The sequence below is a fragment of the Carassius carassius genome, chromosome 11, assembly GCF_963082965.1.
Source record: "Carassius carassius chromosome 11, fCarCar2.1, whole genome shotgun sequence".
NCBI classification, from domain to species: domain Eukaryota; kingdom Metazoa; phylum Chordata; class Actinopteri; order Cypriniformes; family Cyprinidae; genus Carassius; species Carassius carassius.
This window is the reverse complement of record NC_081765.1, coordinates 13325564-13348011: the sequence shown is the minus strand read 5'-3', so window position 1 is coordinate 13348011 and position 22448 is coordinate 13325564. Positions and strand designations below refer to the sequence as shown.

The 22448-nt window shown below is 39.7% G+C and overlaps 1 protein-coding gene across 2 annotated transcripts in view; it reads right to left on the bottom strand.

Moving 5' to 3' along the window:
- Nucleotides 1–1743: 1743 nt before the first annotated feature.
- Nucleotides 1744–22448, bottom strand: part of LOC132152794 (zinc finger protein 804A-like) — a 57286-nt gene continuing 36581 nt past the window's right edge. The window contains exons 2-5 of one of the 2 annotated variants that reach the window (XM_059561693.1): nucleotides 10155–10298; nucleotides 7527–7657; nucleotides 4543–6901; nucleotides 1744–1936 (exon numbers count right to left, since the gene is read on the bottom strand). In XM_059561693.1, coding sequence (XP_059417676.1) covers nucleotides 1913–1936; nucleotides 4543–6901; nucleotides 7527–7657; nucleotides 10155–10298 — 2658 coding nt within the window. In that variant the 3' untranslated portion in view covers nucleotides 1744–1912. Of the gene's footprint in view, nucleotides 1937–3510; nucleotides 6902–7526; nucleotides 7658–10154; nucleotides 10299–22448 lie in introns of those variants that run through there. The other variant, XM_059561692.1, reaches the window with a different exon arrangement.

Here is a 22448-nt window from a genome sequence, read left to right as displayed (position 1 = left end):
CAGTTTCCTGCATCGCTCTTTTGTGTATCCTGCATCATTCTTTGACCTTGTGAGGAAAATAAAAAAGGCAACAAACAAAAAGGATAACGAGACGGCACAAATGAGATGACTGGATTGTTAATTGCATCCCCAATATAGAATCCATCCTCTGAACATGAGACTGTGATCAACAAACAAACTAGATGACTGAGATAATGTGAAATGGTTTGATGAATACGAAACCATGATTAGACCGGTACAATGCTCAGACTGTAGAGAATGCTTTTGTCTGAGCCAGGAATTTGTTTATCCCTGTATTATTCTGGCTGTGAGAGGCAGTGCTGTACGTGGGTGTTTGTAAAGAGATGGTCCATAAGTCTGCAGGCTAGATATGCTCTGAGGAAACACTGTGTTCTAGCTTGCAAAATGTTGTAATTTGGCACATTTATATAACAAAGCCTTTATGCAAATGCTGCATGTCATTGTATGTAAAAGGAAATAAGTATGGACGTTAGTTGTTTGGCTCATTTCTCACAAGGACACACGCCCGGTAGGCATCATCCGGGTTGTCCAGGTTCAGGGAGAGGTGATTAAACACGGCGCCCAGCATGTGGACAGCAGGAAGACCATGTTTTAGCTCTGTGGGATTGAAGTAGCGGGTGCAGAAATCATACGCATCCGTTCCAGGGAAACAAAATGGCACAAGGCAGTGCTGTGACTGGGCTTATGAGTCACAAAGTATGAGGAAATCTACAGAGTGCTGTTCTGTATAAAAAAGGTCGGCACACAAAACAGCTCCTAGAGCCTGCAATTGTAGTGGAGCAGAAAGAAGGTAATGCTAACAATGGAGGAGCCTTAGAGAGAAGTGACTCAAGGACTGGAAGCGAAATAACAGCGGAACATCTGAACTAATCAGTCTTATACAAGGATAACAGAATAATTTTGCATAATGATGTCACTTTCACAGAGAGGTGAGGGCATTAGTGCTGTTGCAGGAAGTTGCCGAATTTTATGCCACGTGTAGTAGAAGCTCAAGCTTCCAATGGTCTGGCGAGCAATGCCTGAAAGTTGCTAGAAAATGACCATGGCTGTCTAGCTTAATAACCTCTGCATCGCTTGTGCGAGACCTTAAGATGAAATATTCAACAGTTTTTTCCTAGCTGGGACAAAACCCTGGATTTTCCCAGGCTTCAAAAAGCATTCATGTCTAGTGTGTTTATAGCCATATACTGTGGACATTTTCACCTGTGTATGTGGTGAACCCAAAACCTGTCTAAGGCACATCTCAAATGGACATGAAAGCAAGAAAGCACGAGCTTGTTTCTTGTTTTATTACATAGTACTTCGGCATCATTCAGTTGGCAAAGTGGCGTTAAAAAACATAGTTGTTTTATCTTATCTAAATAATTCATACATACAGAGTACCTAGCACAATAAAAACAAAAAACTGTACATGTACATTACATGATTTATAAACAGTACTGATTTACAGCATATACAGTTTTCTGAAGCATGTTTGTTCGACTGCAGAAAAAAAAAACGTAACAGTAACAGTGTTTATGATTCAAGAATTGACATTCTCTGCACAACTTCTGAATGTCTCTGCATAACCTTTTTGTCTTTGAAAGCATATGCATTTATTAAGCAATGAAATTACATGTTTTTAGGATATTCAGAAAAAAAATTCACTTAGATGCAGTTCTGATGAAATTTCTCTACTGGTACATTTATAATTTATATAATTTATAATTTAATTCTTTCTACTTCACAATAAAAATGTATTTTAATTTCATTTTTAAATATTTCTGTCTTATTTTAGACTGGACCTGGTACTCACTAAACATTGAATACAGCCTTTATCTGTTCATATTAATTATAGTTATTGTTTTTTTTCGGAGCCTTGATTTCCAATTCTTGTTCACATCAGTTCTTGTTAAAATCTTCTCAACAACAAATCCTTATAAAATGTATCAAAATGAATCAGGTAGGTGGGTTATATGTCCTAATAAAAATTTTTGCAGTTCTTTTCTGCAAGAATTTTTACTGACATCATGTGCCACACCAGTCACTGAATGCTTGTTAAAGATCTTTAAGGGGGTTTGTGCTGCTTTAGACTCAATACCATGGAAGTTACTATTCTCCTTTGGTGGCTCCTTCGAGAGTTTCGAATCTTTGCAATGTTATTGTGAAGCTGTATAGCTTTTCATTTATTAATTTAGTTTTGAAAAACAAAAACATACTGTATGGTAGCATAATTAGCCAGAATTAAGTAAGTCTACTTCCCATATGGCTATTTGCTAAATCAATGAAGCTGAGTCATTAATTATCACTTATCCTTTGAAAATGAAAGGATTGTGAAAATTCAAAGACACACAATTATATATTTTATTTTCTAACTGACTAGACTTGCTTCTGGAATCAAGTACCTTAGCAGTTAGTATTTTAAATAAGTAAATGAATCCTTCTCTTGAGTTTAGCCTCTTTCATCTGATGCAAGCAGAGGAAATTGAATCCTTTGCTAACAATACCGAACTTCTGTTTTGGAGTTACCCCAAAGCAGAATTTAAATAATTTTCAGTAAAATATTTGTTAGAATTAATCATATTACCAGCATTTTATTAACAAGGCTTGTAATGTTTCCACCATTTGTAATATGCAAATCTAACCAATAATATTAATGAATGTATAAGGAGAATTGCCTTAGTTATAAATACTTATTTTGAAACAGTAAATTTGTTCTCTCATTTCATTTTGTATGTCTTGGGTATAAATCATTCAAATTCAGAACCATTCTGACTGGGGGTGGTGGGGTGTGGGGGGGGGGGTAGTTAGGAAAAATACAATTCCCTAATAACTGCTACAGGGTGAGGGACTCCATGTCTTACAGATGTTTTCAGATAGATCTAGCCTATATTCTCTTAATCCAAGAAGGTTATGAGGGATACAGGAAACACCCACATATGAATCTGAACTTGGAAATTTTTGTGCTTCTTTTCAAACAATATAGGCAACATCTTGTAGCATCTACAATTGGAAGTACATGTCAAACCACACGTGACACATTCTCTGAGTAAGGACTACCCCCTTAACCTCTTAAGGGGTAGTCCAAACTTAACGGTTATTATGTGTTTGTTTATTCACTGTACTGAAGTTGAAAATGCCCATAATTAGCAAAATAAGAAATATAATTTGCCAATATCACCTATTACATGCTATGGGCTTTTTGATTTGCATAAAAACTACTCATATAAATGAGCACTATGGATGTGTTCAACACAGCGCTGTCGTAGCACATGGTGCATAGCACTATTTTGCTGCATTCCGCTAGCCTTCAACAGGCACAGCAACATTATATTTAAAGTAATTACTATTGTACAGGAGTGCCAGGGTGATTCATCTGTCACACGATGAATGTCTGTATTACATAAATTCTCTGAAGGTTTACTAAGACCCTCTAGGACTTCCTATCACTACAGTTTGCAAATATCAACCATGATATATTCTATTGTTATTTTGTTTATTATAATTTATTATAATTTCTTTCTACAGAGATGTGCACATCGAATGACCATGACCTTTCTGCCCTTGATCCAATAAAACTATTGTCTTTAACGGGTAATTAAAATCTGTTCAAATCTTCTGAACAACAAATTCTAATAAAATGTATCAGAATGAATCAGGTAGGTGATTATACAGCTTAATACAATTGTTGTGCAGTTATTTTCTGCAAGAATCTCTACTGACAACATGGCAAAGAAACAGCATCCCTTCCAAGCCAAAAAAAAAAAAAATCTTTTGTATGTTACCCAAGGACTACTTCCTATCTCAAAATTCTAACTAAGGGAGCAACGTTGCAGATATTTATCTCGCTTTTGCAGTATAAAATGCATTGTGTTACATACAGAAATGCCTGTAGAGCTAGAAGAGAGGCTGCAGGGGAATGACAGCAGAATGAGGGGGCAACATGGATGAAAACACTGCAGGGCGTGGCAGGGTGTGAAATGTCACAGTCATTGGGTGAATACTAGGAGGGACCATCACCGATGGTGTCACAAATGGAGGTGTCGTGTGCGGACAGATATCTGGCCCCAGGGGGAGTCGAGAAACAGACACTAGCTGTGGGTAGATAGGGGGTTGTGGGGGCATAAACGCAGCATGGTGCTGTAGTATGGTGTGACGTATTGTGATGGAGCCAGAAGGCATGGAGGACGGCAGGTGAACTGGATGGAGGACAGCAGATGACATAGGCAGATGTGCCCTGGGCAGGACAGATTTGAGCTTGGTAGGGAACACCTGCTGGTGTAGCACCTGTCCATGGCTCTGGATATGCAAGAGGCAGTGTCTCTCCATGCTGCCTGAGGGGGCCTGGAAAGATGGAGAAGGTTGGAATAAGCTGGTGGTGTGGAAGCACTCTCTACTTAACTTCTCCTCAGCCTGAATGCCTAGGTGAGATCTCTGGGGTGGTATCTGAAGGCTGTGCTGACATGATTTGTCGTGAGTGGCTTTTTCAGTCCTCTGCAGGGCTAACTCTTTCACATTGAGCAGGCAGGCCTGAGCAGCCACCGAATACTTGTTACAGCTCTTTAAGGGGGTTTGTGCTGCTTTAGACTCACTACTGTGAATGTTACTATTCTCCTTTGTTGGCTCATTCGAGAGCTTTGAATCTGTCTTCAGTAGAGTTAGACTGCCCTTGGTGCATGAAGCATTGTTTTGAGAGGAGGAGCTCCGCTGCCACTCACTGCTCTCCTCCACAGTATGACCCAGGGCACTGCTAATGGAAGTAAATGTCTGTGGATCAACCACACTGCTGTCTCCATCATCAATACTGCATGAGATTTGGTCTGACCCGTTTGAGCTGACACACATGCTTTTTAAAACAAGGCATTTCATGCTCGACTCCTCTACAGCCTTGTCCTCTGCCAGAACACTGTTCGTAACAATGGAGCATTCATTTGCAAGGCATGGGGTTTGATCTTGAACACGTGACCCCCTCTGTCTCTTCCTCCTCGTCTCATGCTCACAACAGGTAAAATCTGTGCACCCATAAGAAATCTCTCCCGGTGATTGAAGTGGGTCGTAAGACTCATCTTGCTCACTTACAGAAGCTGTGTGTCTTCTTTTCAAAGTTTGCCCTTCACATGGTCCATCTCTGTTAGTCTCTGGTAATATAGGTGTCTCCTCTCGGCGCCCTTCGGCTGCACTGGATCTCTGAGAATGATATAAATCCTGGCTGTGGGAACACTGTCCTGTGGTCGTTACCTCCCCTGCAGATGGATTATCAGGCTTTTCCCGGCTGTTCCCAAGCACCTTTTCACCATCGGCACAGAACTCATCAGAGAGAATGATGCAGCCCACTGAGCCATTTATGTCGGCTGCTGCACCTTGCATCCTGGCTCTCACCCCTTCCTCAACTACAGGAGATGTGCTGCTGTCCTCAGCCTGATTTTGAGCTGATTGCTTTGACTTCTCTAATGGATGCACTTGCTGTGAAGTGGTGCCTCTAAATTGGCTATCAAGTCCTTCCATACACTCAGGTCGTCTGTAGAATTTCTTAGATTTCACCATATTGCTCTCTGTCTCGCAGTGTCTGTCTCTCCTCCTCTTCCGCCTCCTCCGCTTCCTTTTGCAGTGTGTCCTGTAATGACGTTGATCCCTGGCCCGCATTTTCTCATCTGCCCTCTTATTTGTGTGGATCCAATCTTTGGAATGTCTACATCTGTCATTTGTTTTCAGCCTGACACAACTATCTGTGTCACTTGAATACTGATGACACTTTCTGACCTTGCCCTCAGGTCCTTGGCTGGGACTGTTTCTGGGACTGGCTGTGGATTCCTCAACGTGCTTGTCAGAGTGACAGGATTTGAAACCTGAGCAGACAGATAATTCCTCATCAGTTCTAGGCTCAGTCATCTCCTGAGTGTCAGCAGACCTTCTAATCTGTGACCTCTTGAAGTCAAAATGGAGGGGGTTGCAACTGAAAGACAGGGATGGCTCTGTCCTTGTGAAGGTCACCATCTCTGAGGGCCACTTGAAGATGGTGTAACCATCCCTGCTTAGGACAGAGAAAAAAGGTTGGCTGGGTTTTGTGAAATGGTAAGGTGTCATTGCAGCTGCATCCTCCACTTGCTCTTGTTGTTGAAGAGAATCATTCTTAGGTGACACATCCATCTTTTCTGAAGGCTCAATGAAGGTGGAGTGTCCCTCCTCTGAAATGCCACTCTCCTCGACTGTCACATCCTCAGAGGTCTCAGGTTTACATTCAGCAATGTTGCTTTTCAGACTCTCAACAGAGTCCTCAGAGTCAAGAACAATATCAGTCCTGTTTAAACAAAAAGGGGAAGTGTTTAAGAGGGAGACGGTGGGACTGGGCACATCCTCTGAGTAAACGAGCAAAGCACACAAATCTGAGGCCATTGATGAGGGGCTCTCCGTCACCACAGGCATATCTGATGACCCCTGACTTACAGCATTGTCACTTTTTTGGAAGTGCTTGCCCTGCTGTGTGCCAGTGCTGTAAACTGGCTCCTCACAATTTTGTACTTTTTCCTCCGTGGGGGAGCTAGGGAGGTCTGGCTCAACAAGGGGTGCTCTGAGTCTTTGTCTATGGCTCTGGTCCATCGATCCCTCCTCCATGCTCTCACAGAAAACTGCTGCTGATGACTCAAGCTTAACAGATGCTTTCTTTGGAAAGGAAAAGGAAAATGCAATTTTGCGTCTGAAAGTTTGCTTTTTGGCCCTCCCATTGTATGGCCACGGTGACTGCTTACTAGCTACGCCACAAATGCTAGAATGGATCTGACCCCCTTGATCTTGAGCTTCACAGCTTTGGTTCTCTTCTTGGGCATCATTACTGCAGGACTCCATGAAAGAACCTTCCACTGCCACTGTGGTAGATTTGAACATGGGACCACTTCCTGGGGCACTGTACCAGAAAAAGATTATGTTTAAAGGGTAGAGGTATGGACAGCAGTGTAATTATAGAGGTAACTACAGAAATTAATTAAAACAAATTATAAAAGAAAAATTATAAGTACAATGTAAAAACATGTATGTACACAATAAGTGTATTATATCAAATGATTGGTTTAAATAATGTAAGTACATAGTAGTTAAGGGAAATTAATATAAAATGGCTCCAAAAAAAGAAAGAAATGCATGTGCCAGGTTTATTTACATGTTTAACCAACCAGAAAAGGGGGGAACCTGATGATTGCACCATGGTATCTAAGAATACTTGAGAATATAATAATCACTTGCATTCTTAAATGTGAGCAAGGACATCTGATTTTTATACAAAGGACTGAACATGATCAATGTGACAAAATTTGATTCGTGACTTAAAAATAGTGCAGTTAATCTTGCAGCGTTCTTTTAATCTTGATTTAAAATCTTTAAATAGTAATATCCTTATTTCCTTGTTTCAAGAACATTTCAGATGGGAAAAAAGCTGATTTTCGGACATTTAAACCCCATTCTATAATATATATGTATACACTGGCACACTGTATATAAGTATATAAATAACAATTTAACAAAACTTCCCTCACCATTGCACCTCTCTGCGTTGTTCAGCGAGCTCATGTAGGCGTCTGAGAGCTCTCTCCTGTTTCCTTTCGTCCTTCCTAGATTTGGAGGCCACATTGCGGGCAAACTCTCTCTGCTTCAGTTCCTTCAGTCTCTGAGAGGGGACAAACAATATCTCATTCATTCACCAATCTCAGTATGTCACCTACACCAGGGGAGGTTTACCACCAATGTTATTATTCATCAAATCCATTGTCTGTGCAAATGAAAAGAAGCTGAGAATGAGGTTGCTAAACTCCATTAAATCTATTTATTTTAAATAAAACTCAGTGACGCTAATATGCATTTGTTTCCTGGTCTGATAGGCTTTGTGCTTTGAATGCAAGATTGACGGTAGCCGCCATGACAGTCTGATGCAATGGTCGTAAATGCATCTCAGGTAGTGAGATGTATGGATTAGGATTACGGGAGCATACAGCATCCACTTACATTAAGTCAGTTAGATAATATAAATTAACTTCCATTAATTATTCAAGGATATGATATTTATGGATGTTTAAAGACTACACTCCTTTTGAAAGTACCAAACATCTCCAAGCAACATCCAGCTCTAGAATCACATCCAATTAAACCTGAAAGCTTTCATTCGATTATCCATTAATACTTGATGCTTAGCTTTAAGACAGACGACGAGCTCTTCTGAAAAGCATCTTTATAGCACAATGAACTATGTGTTGTACTTTGGCTAGGCAGATTTAGTGTTAGCGAAAGTGGTTTCTCCAGGCAGCCAAGAGTCATCTGGCCCAACATTATGCATTCCACTCAGGTTGCACAGTTACACACAGTTCAGTGGTGCTGTAGCCTCTCCTATTTGAGAAGGCTTCAGTGATTGCATTTACCATGGCTGGGGCTCATAGTCAGGGGAACACAAGGCAGTCACATCAGATATAACTTTGTCATGTTAAAGCACTGCTCAGTGTGGAGTAGGCACATCAGGGTAACTAGTTTGATCCCATCAGGATAGGGTCTCTTTGTGCACCTGCCCTCTATCCTTCAGCGCCTGTCTTGTCGCACTCTGCTGGAACAGTATGGGCAAACTCAGGCCTGATGCACTGTGCTGGTTCACTGTTAGCCAGCCTTGCAGAAAATAGCAAACAGGTTGGCGTGGGCTATATTTATTTGACTCTCAGGTGCATTTCTTGGAGCTGTTCTTCATTGATTGTTAATGTATTCGGCGAGAGAAGCTCTAGAATGAGCTGTTAATGCATGTAGCCTGTATTTCACATGACTGGATGTAGTTACATCATTTATAGTAGGATGCAGCACTGATGCGAGAGAGCAAATGCCCAGTGAAATCCTTTCATGTACAGTGAGGGCAGACATGACTGACAACCCACTTGAGAATGAATGAAAATTTTAACACAGTAATTTTTTGACTGGACATGTATTCTTAATTAAAAGTAACACTGAGACCAATCAGAGGCTGACAGTGAAGGCTTGGCAGTGATGATTCACACACTGACAGGAACACCAGGCTTTTCTGTAGCTCTGGGCTTCCTGTAGGGCCATGAGTCTCCAATACTCCATTATATTCTCAGCAGACATGCTCTGCCAGGTCCTGAGGGTTGCTTGGAAATTGTGCTATTCATCCATCAACCCCATTCGTTGAGAAGCTGAATGGTAACGGGTGCCTATGCTGTAGAATAGTTTGAACTGTGTAGCTAGGAGGCCATCTGAATAACACAAACTAGCATGTGTAGCACCCACATTAGAGCGTGGGGGAGGTGGCTTTTTCCTTCATAATCCGTTCATTTCGCTCCTGTTGCTACTCAATAGTAAGGTCATGGGTGGAGGGTTTGTAGATGGTGTTCAGTCAATAGTTCAGTGAGATTTGTTATTGACAGCACAGCAGGCCCCACAGACTCAGTGCATTTAGTTTCTGAGTGAGTCAGAGCACAGGGGTCAGGGGTCAGGGCCTATATCAAACAGAAGGACAAGTGGTGGAATTAAAGCTTTAACTTGCTATTAAATGTTACACTGCTATTTTTAGATGTTGGCGATTCTTAAATCAACATATACTGAGTGTGGAACAGCACTGAAGTTATGATACGTTTGTTTGCCATTAATTTTTGAATGATGTTCTCTTATAATCTGTTTGCTAACTAGCACCTTACAATACACAAATATGTAAAATATTCAAATGCCTAAATGGATCTGGTTACTTACTAGACCAAATGCACTCGAATTAAGCTATTTTCAGCAAAAGTTCATGGATGTTGGCTTTATGGCTTAATGAATTTGCTGTGCTCAAGAACAGGTCAACAAAACTAGCACTCTAACTTGTTTATACAGCATGCTCCTGGGAAACAGATTTAATGCTGTCCTGTGAAAAGGGGATAAAAAACAGGAACAAACAACATCAAAGAACTAGGACTTCCGATTGTCCTGCCTGCCTTTGATCTATGGCCTTCTAAATTAAAAGTCTATAATATCACCACCACTCCACTAACTCTGTGTCAAAGTGGAAACCGTTTGTCTTGTGCTGTACATGTGTGCTACAAAATCCATTTGTTGCCATCTTCTAAAACACACTATTATTGCTAAACATTGCATCAGTGGAAGCCTCAAGGGGCAGACAACAGGCCCATTACCTGCTTGTGAGCGTGGTCATAGGAGTTGATGTGGTTGTCAAACTCTTGATGCTTGTAATACTGTTTGTCACACAACTGACAGTAGAAGTTGGCCCTGAGGTCCTCCAGGGCTTTGGCAAAGGTTTTCTCCTTCCCAGCATAATCCTGGAGCAAAAGGAAACAGCATATTTCATTAGGACAAAAGCTTCCAACGTATTTAAAAAAACGTTTGATGAAATCAGATAATTTAGAGTGATACTCTGTTATGTAATGTCCTTCATGAGTTCCTTGACTTGGGACATAGTACATGTTTTTAGAGCATTTAGACACAACAACATTCTGACAAACAAATTAATGAGAATTTCAATTATTTTTCAATTGTACACATTTAACCATTAGTGAGAAGAAATGTCTATTTTTCCTGTACACATGTTGCTGTCATGTTGATATATATTTATAATTTGTGAGGGAGAATATTTGTGGTTCTCTTCTTTGAAAATGATGCTCATAAAACCAAACTCGGCTCCCATGATGCCATCATCATTTTCTTCCTTTTCTTTAATACTCTTTATTAAATATTGATTTACAACAAATCTTAGATGGGAATACTTACTTTCACCAGGGGCAGAGTGTATTTCAAATCTAATTCCTTTAAGGCTCTGGATGTATGGAAACGTGCAGATTTAAAAACAAGACAAAAAGACACAAAAGGTCTCCAATTCAAATGACCGCAGGGAAAAGGACAAGCACTTGCATTTTAATTGGTATCAGTTTACCATAAAACCCATCATAGAGTCAAACGTGAGCCTGTCACTTCTGTGAAGAACAGCATGCATTGGAGGAATAGTAAATCACCCAAGGATGATTAAGTCAACTATCAAACTTGTCAACCAGAATGAGATGGCCAATACATGATATAGGATTGTCATCATCAGTCAAAGCCAACAAACATATGTCTGGTGTTATTACTGACATGATTGTGAGCTTTCCACAACTGCATCAAACCCATTAGACTGAGAGACAGGAAAGTCCGGCCCATTCAAATGATCTGATAGTCTGTCCCTCACTCATCTTCGGTGAGAATACGCAGCTGCTAAACATGAGTCTGTGATATGCAAAAATAATAACATCCCTCTCACTCACACCCACTGTGAGGCAGCATGAAACAATTGCTGTGTAATTGTTTTTAATAAGAGGCTAGCTTACAGGTAATGAAAAAAGAATCGCTTGATTAGCTCGATGTGCTAGGAAAAGTGACCCTTATTTTCTTTTGCTCAATTTCACTGAATGGTTAGACTCTGTATCAGGAAATGGTTTTGGGAAAATCCTCCCATGAGCATCTTTGCTGGTGCAAAGCAGGCCAATGTTTTTATAGACTTATTAGCAGCCCCCTGCATCTCAAGAAAATGGCTAAGGGAGTTTTATATTTATAAAAAAGAAAAAAAATTGGCTTTAGCAACTTTTCTACTTGAAAGTGTTTGGGAGCTAAATTAAACAACAGAGCTAATATGTGGAAAGAAAAACACACACACACACATAAAAAAACAAATGATGTGGTGTGAAGCTGTGAACTCATTTACACAGGAGATAGATCTAATCACTGCATGGGGGAAAGCAGCCACTTAACAACAACTTTGTGTCAAGCTGAGAAATCCCTCATACCTCTTTGTTCCTTTCAATATTTCAAAATAGAATGAGGTTATTCTTAAGGGCATGTGACCATAGGACAAATCTGAGGGTATATATATATATATATATATATATATATATATATATATATATATATATATATATATATATATATAGGCAAACATCATTATTACTGTTTCACACTTAGAATAACACTTAGCCTTAAATTGAAAAAAAAAAACATAATGCACCTCTCGCTGTTTTTACGAACATAATATATACCTGAAATAATTCAGAGGGTTGATAAGAGGTGTGCTATTACTTTTCCAAGTAATCTGACTACCATTTTTGCCTGGCAGACAATAAAAAGGCGATCACCCAGGGGCCAGGTCCATAATCATAGCCTGCATGTTAAGACCATGTCTTAAGAACTTATTTGACAAGCTAAAAGTTAGCCAAGGAGTAATTAGTGTGCTTTTTATGTATTTATTGGAGTACTTTTGAGACTCAAATAAAATTTGAGACTGAGTCTTTACTCATTTTCAAGAAATATCTAAAGATTCATCTTTTTGCCTGCACTTAACCAACTAACACTAGCACTTTTCCTTTTCTTGTCTTTTCATTTATAAAAAAAAAAAAAAGCCTGGCTATGTGTTCTGTACTAGACTAACTGAGACTTGTCATGGCACTTGCATACTGTAGTTGTTCTCTTGTTGACCTGACTGCTTCTATTGTTCTCATTTGTAAGTCGCTTTGGATAAAAGCGTCTGCTAAATGATTAAATGTAAATGTAAATTTATTTTTTATTAAATGTTTTATTGTTTTTCCAGATTCAAATTACACCAATCTACCTTTTATGTAACTGATTTAAAGAAATAGTTCACCCCAAAAAAAAAAAACATGATTTACTCACCCTCAGGTCATCCTATAGGTAGGTGTACAGTATATGACTTTCTTCTTTCAGATAAATCCAATCAGCGTTATATTTAAAAATCTCTTAGCATTTACAAGCTTTATAATGGCAGTGAATGGGTGTTATTTTTCAACAGTCCAAAAGAAGTTCATTAAAGCACATCCATCTATCATTAAAATAGTATTCCACACTGCCCCAGTGGGTTAATAAAGGCCTCCTGAAGCGAATTGATGTGTTTTTGTAAGAAAAATATCCATATTTAAAACTTTGTAAACTGTAATCTCTAGCTTCTGCTGTCATAGGCGCACAAAAGAGATGCATTCCGGTGGTTGGAGTAGGCTTAGTGTAAGGCTCGGTGAGAATATGGTAGTTTCACGAGAAGCAAGATTTTTATTTACCGGAGCAAAGGAATTAAAGTTTCCTTTGTGTAGCAAAGTCTCCTCTTGGCTTATATTAAAATCCTCCAACATTTTTCTTTACAAACACATACAACAGTTAGCAGAAGCTAGAGACTACACCTAAAATGCTTCGAGGAGCAATTTTCATTTTTGGGTGATCTACCCCTTTAAAAAGTTAAAAAGCAACCTGCCACAGAACACTCTAGAAACTGCATAGCAACACCTTGTGAACAGCAAATAAATCAAATACATTGAGTGGGTAGAATATTTATTTATTTTTATTTTTTTGTGACTAAACTAATAACAGAGAATTACATTAAAACACCAGCTGCTTGCATTATAAGTATGCTTTTGCACTGGCACTGGCACTTCAGTCTCACAGCACCAGTCTATCCTTCTGTTGTTTTCTGTATAGGCTATGCACAAAAATCAACAATCAACAATCAATCGAGTCTTTCCAGCACATTAAACACTATTGTGATTACTGTGTAAGTGATTGCAGACTCTGTGCATTATAAAATCGGTGTAAACAAACCTTTTAGTGGTACATTTGCCACCTCCGATGCCATAAGCCCAAAAATGAAACTCCAGTCACAGCTCAAGATTCTAGCAGCCTAGGTGTGGATAGGGGAATAAAGATCATCCCCAATCTTTTAAACGAAGTCTCAAGACTAATCTAATCCAGGAATAATTAATGCGGGCCACATTTAGAAACATTTTGCAAACTAAACATTTGCCTTTTGTTTAATATTTGTAGCAGCAGACTTCTTCAATCTGGCATTCCATTAAAACATCACAAGGGTATTTACATACAGTGGATTACTGCCTGACTTAAAACAAATCCTGCATTGGGTTGACACACTGGGGCTGTTCATATAAATAGCACACTTCTGAAGCATCACAATGCATCTCCAAAATCTGAAGCGATATTTAACATGGTTTCTCTTTTTTACTGAACATCAAGCGCGAGAACACGATGTGTTTAAGATCAAGTGGCTCTTTATGCATTTATGGGACTGCCTAACAAGGTCAACCACAAGGATGGGAACCACAAAGACACCTCACATCAGAAATGTATTGAAACATAAAGACAAAATATCATTGACATGAGTGGTGATAAGAGAGATCGTGATTGCTCTTTTATAGCACACCTGGGTTATGGGAGATTTATTTTATGTGGAGTAGAAAAGGGGCAATTTCTGAGCAGAGGGTTGAGAGAGAGTGTATTTTGGTGCAAATAGAGAAAATGAAGATGGTCCTTCACAAAATCAAATCAAGTGATTCATCAATTAAACAGTAAATTAAACCCTGTCTCAAATAACATTAATTAAAAACAACATGTTGATTAATTAATGCGCATTTCCAGAAGCCTTAGAACAATGTCTAGTCAAGAAAATATAAAATTCAGTTTCTTCTGGGATAATTTTTTACAGATTCTCGCATAATTTATTAGAAAATATTAACTCATATTGCTCACGGGCAAATCTGCTATAAATCTCATGCATATTTTCAGCCTATTCTAGTGAAGACTTTACTTCTTCTTTAATAACCAGCAGTGATGGCTTTGTCACAAATCACACAGATGAGAGCTGCTTCAAACTAAAAAATACCAAAAATTATTCAATCTGACCTCAAGTGATTTGTCACAATTATATCAAGAGCACAGCAACATGTGATTGCCCATTTTATATACATATCAAACCTGCTCAGTATTCAGCAACCCTGATGAAGTATGAACTACAGTGATACACAGATGACAGCCTTTTAAATACAACAACATCAAATAATAATATTAATAATAATAATACTTATTTTACATTTTAAATAATATAAATTATTATTAATAAATCTTACAAAAATAAAATAAAAATACTGTCAGCAGAGTCAGTAAATAATTTTAACAGTCTAATAATTTAAACAAATAATTTTGACTGGGTGCAACAAGACAATCCTATTATTATAAGGTAATAATAATAATAATAAACTACATTTTCATACAATATTAAATTTTAATAATTATAATTACTATAACATTATTATTATTGTTATTATTATTATTATTAGGTTCTGTAAGCAGAGTCAGTTCAATAATTTTAACAGTCTTATAATTTTAAAACTAAATTATGATTGGGTGTGCAAAACCATTACTAACATTAAGTGGGAAAGAAAATTCTATTGTATAAGATAGGAAAATTACTGCATATGGCTTGTTTAAATATGACACTGCATTTTCTTAATGCGTCTAATTACATTGTTCTGTGTGTTCAAACAGTGTCTATTATCAGAGTACCCAGAACGATTCAGTTCTTGATTAGCAAATTTTCTCATTCATATTTGTCTTTTCAAATTAAAATTATAATTCAAATAAACACTGTGTACACAATGTGTTCTACTTGAAGCTACAGCAAACAGTGGAAAACCACAACACCGACTGGCTGGTGGAACTGTAGCATAAATGTATTTTGACATGATCGGCTTGTTTCTACCCATTCCCACTAGTTTAAGAGTAATTTTACTCTTCTTCGAGCGGATCAGTTGTGATGGAGCATTGACTGTACTGTTTTCAATGCACACTCCTATAATAGCATAGCACACACTACACTATAACATAACATACACTACCACTTCTACAGTTTTTAGACAAGACAATGCAAGGTTCAAGCCACACTTCATGGCAATGCCAGATGAGGCCATTTTCGCTAACTGCACACTGAGTTAGAAGCAGCATAATAACCCAACAGGCTAAAGCCTATAATGCAGTGGCATTTTACACTGAAGACTGCAGAAGAGAGAGATCTCTCCGAGCAGACACTTACATCTCGCCTGTTGTGATTAATTGTATCCCTTCTGATGGGATTCCTGTTGGCTGTTTTTCTAAATTGCTGACACACACAGAATCTATCTCCATTATTGACTGAAGAGTCTCCTCTAGAGGGCATGTTGGGAGCCCCTGCATTTGTCTCTAGCTCTCGCCTGCTGTAATGTGCTCTTCCAACGACCACCTGATTATGACACATAATTGTATGAGGATTAACAAAAAGCATTGTGGGTGTCTTTTCCACCAACCACAGGATATTGATGCACTGCTCCTAGGACAATAACATAACCGCACAAAAAAAAATCTGGTTGAATTCCAATATAAATTTTTTATCAACATGCATTTATGATTTGTCATTTGTGGATTGTGGGTTTTAATTGGATTTTAATGGTACAGTGTGTGTGTGTGTGTGTGTGTGTGTGTGTGTGTGTGTGTGTGTGAGTGTGTGTGTGTGTGTGTGTGTGTGTGTGTGTGTGTATACATACATGTAAGAAGCTAGAAAGTCAGCTGAAACATCGGGTTGCATTTTAAATTGATGGTAAACCATGTGACTGTTTCCCCAGGCTTGAGTAAATTGCAAGAGATTCTTGAACTTTGTATATTGTAACTTGATAACTTGCAATGCATTTATTCTGTTGAAGGCAAAAAGAGTACATCATCTTCATTTAGCACTGGGTTTCGAAACAGCCTTCAGCTGTGTTTTGTCATGGGAAGCACTTCATATCAGCCAGGCATTACAGTTTCTGCTGAATAAACATTGCTGAGGGGATGTACAGTATCACACACTGTATAGCAGTACTTATGGTACTGAATATCATTCATATTCATAAGCTGCAAGCTCATTATTTCGTGGATGCATAAACAAGCATAGGGTGCTATTTTCACTTTTGTTTCTTCCTGTTTTTATTAGAAAGATTAAGATGTAGGTTTAGAATTAGATTAACTTTCAACAATAAATAAAACTGTCAAGAATTTCTTGAAACTTTTCTTGAACTTTTTCATGAGTAAAGACAGATACTGAGCTCAAAAGATGATTTACATTTTTTTACATGTTATAGTAACCTTGAGACTTATAATTTTCTTTAAAAAAAATCTAAATATCATTAAAAAAAGATTAAAAGCAAAATTACCAGACAAATTAAGGTTTTCATTTAATTTTTTTTTTCTTATCTTTTGGCAAACAGTTTCTGTCACGAACGTACACACAACAGAGAGATCCAATTTGCAGTGTTTTATTTGGAGAATCCAATAATCGTAATCCAGACAGGCAAGAGGTCAATATCCACAAAAGCAGTCCAAAACAAGAAACATGACAAACACTAGGTAACACGAAAAGCAGGTTGACATAAACCAAGGTTTCCATGAAACTGATAGAAACAAACAGGGTATATATGGACAGGTGAAAACGATGAAAGTGAGAACAGCTGAGTGCAATTAACAGGTGTGCAATTAGTGATGAATAGGACAAAGACTTGTGGGAAATGTAGTACCTGCAGTGGGGTGACTATATGAGGAAGTGAGACCACTAGAGCCCCTTTCACACTGCACGTTGGACCCGGCATATGGCCAGAACATTGCCGGGTCGCCTTCTGTGTGAAAGCAAACACGTCCCGGGATTGATTCCGGGACTGATCCCAGGTCAGGGACCTAGTAACTTTGCCGGGTTCAACCCGGGACGAGCGCTGTGTGAACAAAAGCCAGATCTAATGGCGTGTCGAAGTGATGATTCGCGTTATCGTGCGACTCTTTTACCGGCTGTTTTAAAGGAAGATCAACGTTTGCGACGAAAAAATATGTGCAAATTGTAATGAAGCAGAGATCAGTTAGTTCCTCACTTTCTGCGCTGACGCCGAGTTCGTTCGCTTGCTTCAGTGAAAGTATAACGTGCCTAACGTTTTCGACTCGTGCATTACACGTCACGCCCTGATGTCACGTGTCGTAACGGGATCTTTACGGGTTGTGTGTGAAAGCACGCACATATCTCCGGAAATCACTGGCAGTGTGAAACTGCAAAATCTAGCGACCCGGGAACAATTGCTGGAACACTTTAACCGTGTATTTGCCGGAATGGCAGTGTGAAAGGGGCTTAGTGGACACCCAGGGATGCATAGACCAGACACTGTGACAGTTTCCTTGTCGTAATCACAATTTTAACAAGACTTTATGAGGTTTAAAAAAAAAAAAAAACAAACAAACACAAAGCTAAATTCCAATGGTGTAGGGAAAATAAACTATTAAAAATGCTTCTTGTTTTAAGAGAGTTTAGATGTTTCTACTGGACAACTATAAAACTTTTTTTTTTTTTTTTACAGTTTTCATAATTGAAAAACAATGTTTTGATTTGTTCCAGCAAAATAAAATCCTTTCATCACACTCTGTGCACACTGTATTCATTGAGCGCAATAGTCCATATTGTACAACCCTGTGCATTAGTTCGTTTTTCATGCACTGCATTTAAAAAACATATTTTAGTTGGATTTTCAATTAATTTCCAAACACGTCAAGCAATTTTTTTTGCTTCTAGTAGTGGTAGAGAGTGGATTTTAATTGGAGGCTGTGTAGACTGTAGACACAAAGCCTGGAGAGAGAAGGATCCCTGAAGACCTGAGTAAACGATAAGTTGCCTGGGACAAGGCCGATTTAGGTGCTAGATGAGAAATTCAGCCCACACACTAGGTTTATACATCAGAGATCTCTCATAAATGTCTCATGCAAGGTTTTGTACCAAAGTGATCTGCATTGCAATTTTGCCTCTATAAGCGCTAGCTCACCAGCTGGCACTGGGAGAGGATGTAGTTGAATTAAGACAAGAGAGTAGAGGGAGATCACACACTCACACACACACTTACACGCAGGGCTGAGTCAAACGGTGGTTTCCATCTGCTTTGTGCCTGTGGATTAGGGGCAGGGAGTAAAAAAAATAATTATTTTGTAAAGACTACAATCAAATGCCCTTGACTTGCAGCTGCAATTCCTACAGGGAAGTTGCATTGACAAGGTAAAAAGTAAGAAAGAGACAAAAAACAAAGATAAAGGGTGTGGGATTACGCTGACAAGCAGTCAGAGGAGATGTGCCTCCATTTGACAGCTGCTAATTTTCCTGACGTTGCCCTCCTATTGTGATGGAGGGAGAGATGTGATAATTATCATCTGCAATCAACTGAGGTTATGAAGGGAACAGCGAATGTTTTTCTTTTGCTTTTTGGAGACACGACACGGGAGCTTGGATAAATCACAGGGAGCATGCAGCAATTAGAGGGACGTTTTTCTGCTTGATGAAGCTGAGCTTGATAAGCCTTTCCCAAATGTCTCAAAAAAGAAAAGAAAACTAAGCAGCTGTAGTCAGGTGCTGTGAAAGTTTTTTCTGAGAAAAGAAGACTGAGCATTAATGCAACCTGTCAAAAATAGAAAACATGCTCAAAGATATGATTCAAACTACACATGATTCCCTAACAGGTAATATTTGGCTTGTATTGATCCTTTGTAAGCTGAATGTTGATCTACAGTATGCCCGGGAAATCGAAGTCATCTCATGCATACATATTCATTTCAAGCATGCATTTTCATCTTAAGCATATATTTTGATAAATAATTACATGCAGGTATTGTCATTATTATTGCTCGACACTCAAGCTGTAGAATTTAATAATCTTCTTGACAGTCTTAATTTCACCCAACATGTCAATGTCCCAACACACTCCAGAGGCCACACTCTTGATTTGTTGATCACCAACTCTACCTCCATCACCAATCTCTCGGTTCACGATCTGGGCGTGTCAGACCATAAGGCCATCACATTGGAGTTACCCACTCTGTTCCCCATCAGTAAGCCCAGCAGAAAAATCAGTTTTAGGAACCTTAAAAATATCAACCCAGTCACCCTGACTACTGACCTCTGCCATCTCTTTGCTGCAAACCCCCTTTCAGTCACTAATTCTGTGGATCTCTACAATTCATCACTCAGCTCACTTCTGGACCTCCATGCCCCAGTCAAGTCCAGAACCGTCACCTTCACATGCTCAGCCCCCTGGTACACCAAGGAGCTGCGGCTACAAAAGAGAACAGGGCGTGTCCTCGAACGGCGTTTCAAGGACTCAGGACTCGCTGTTCACAAGCTAGCCTACCGGGAACATCAGAAGGCCTACAGCAAGTCCCTCAGTGACACACGGTCCCGGTTCTACTCCCAACTTTTATCAACTGTAAATCATCTCCTCAAACCCCAGACTCCTCTATACTTCGATAATATGCAGGAGCGGTGCAACAGCTTCATCCGATTCTTTAAAACAAAAGTAGGAAAGATACGCTCCATTCTCTCCAGCCCCCCCACTGTATCTGTTTCCCCGCCTCACCCCCCCCCCCCCCCCCTTCACCCTAGTTTTTCTACCCCCCAGTAATATCCACTGACCCTCAATCTGGGACTACCCAGCTCCTCTGCTGTTTCAAGGATATCACTCAGCATGAAATTGAATTCCTGCTAAGGAAGATGAAGCCATCCACCTGTGACCTGGATCCATTTCCCTCAGCCCTGATAAAAAGTCACTCTTCTGCAATAAGTCCCATGATCACCAATATCATCAATCAGTCTCTTCGGTCCGGCCATGTCCCCACGTCTCTGAAAAAAGCGGTCATCAAGCCACTACTCAAAAAGCCCAGCCTTGATCCAGAAGTTCCTGCTAACTACCGCCCCATCTCCAACCTCCCTTTCCTGTCAAAGGTGTTGGAAAAGGTAGTTTCCGACCAACTCCACAACCATCTCTTAACTAACAGTCTTTATGAGAAGTTCCAGTCTGGTTTTCGCTCTGGCCACAGTACAGAAACTGCCTTGGTCAGAGTCACTAATGACCTACTGATGACGGCTGATGCTGGATCTCCATCACTTCTCATCCTTCTCGACCTCACAGCAGCATTTGACACCGTGGATCACCATATCCTTCTACACCGCCTACACTCCTCTATTGGACTCTCTGATACTACCTTGGCTTGGTTTACATCATATCTCACGGACAGAACAGAGTATGTTTTCCTGGGTGGTGCTAAATCGGACACACACTCTGTCACTTGTGGTGTCCCTCAAGGATCAGTCCTTGGCCCCACCCTCTTCACACTGTACATGCTCCCCCTTGGTTATGTCATCAGCCGGCATGGTATATCTTTCCATTGCTACGCTGATGACACTCAACTCTACATTAAAACAAACCCAAGCCCCTCTGCAGCCCTCTCCACAATTTCCACCTGCCTGGAGGAGATAAAGGCGTGGATGACGGCTAACTTTCTGCAACTCAATAGCTCAAAAACGGAAGCCATTCTTGTTGGCACTCCACATCAGACCCGGTCATCCACCATCACCAGCATCACCTTCTCCGGACATGACATCCATCTTTCATCATCAGTCACAAACCTTGGTGTTAGAATGGATCCTCACTTGACCTATGAGGCCTACATTAAACAGCTATGCAAAACCTCATTCTTTCACCTCAGGAATATTGCAAAACTTCGTCCCATACTCACTCTCCCTGATGCAGAAAAACTTGTCCACGCCTTTGTATCCTCCAGGCTGGACTACTGCAACGCACTCCTCATCGGGATCCCAAGTAAGCACATCCAGCAGTTGCAATACATTCAGAACTGTGCTGCGAGGATCCTGATGGGGGTGCGGAAGTTTCACCACATCACACCCATCCTAAAATCCCTCCACTGGCTTCCTGTCCAGTACAGGATTGAATTCAAAGTTTCCCTTCTGACCCACCAGTGCCTCCATGGAACTGCCCCCTTATATCTCAAACAACTCATCACCCCCCTTTCCTCCTCACGCCATCTCCGCTCTGGACAGGCCTACCTCCTCCAGCCTCCGAGGACAAGGCTTCGAACTATGGGCGATCGCGCCTTCTGTTCAGCTTCACCCAGTCTGTGGAATGCTCTCCCTGTCCATCTAAGGGCCCCACAAACTGTTGACTCTTTTAAAAAAGGACTTAAAACCCATCTTTTTAGAAAAGCCTATGGCTAAAAGTGCTATTTTTATGTCTTTGTTTTCTTTTTACGCTAATTTTAAAGTTTATAGTATATAGTTTGTTGTTTTATGTGCATTGTAGCACTTTGAGGTCATTGAATGGATGTAAAGTGCGTTACAAATAAAATTTATTATTATTATTATTATAAGCTGAAATGCAATATGAACCGAAAATTAAACCAAATGTTTAGCTGCAGAACAAAAAGGAAATAGCACTCATCTTAAAATCAACATGAGTAATTATCATGTTGTACAATCACAGAAAACATGTATTGTGAGTTTGTAGCACATTTTCATTCAGTGGCACGCTTGTATAAACTGCAATTGAATGTGAGCTGGAACAAACACGATTAAAAGCAACCCACAGATGACAGTGACGATGAAAGATGACTAATTTGCTAATTCCCTCATTGGCATGATGGTGTGCTGGAAGTGTGAAGTGCAGGACTTACAGGTCTGAGTGTTTCTGCAGCTTTCAAGCTGCAAGCTTGTAAATAAGGCCATTACATTAGTGGGGTTTTTTTTGTTTGTTTTTTTACTACATGTAGGT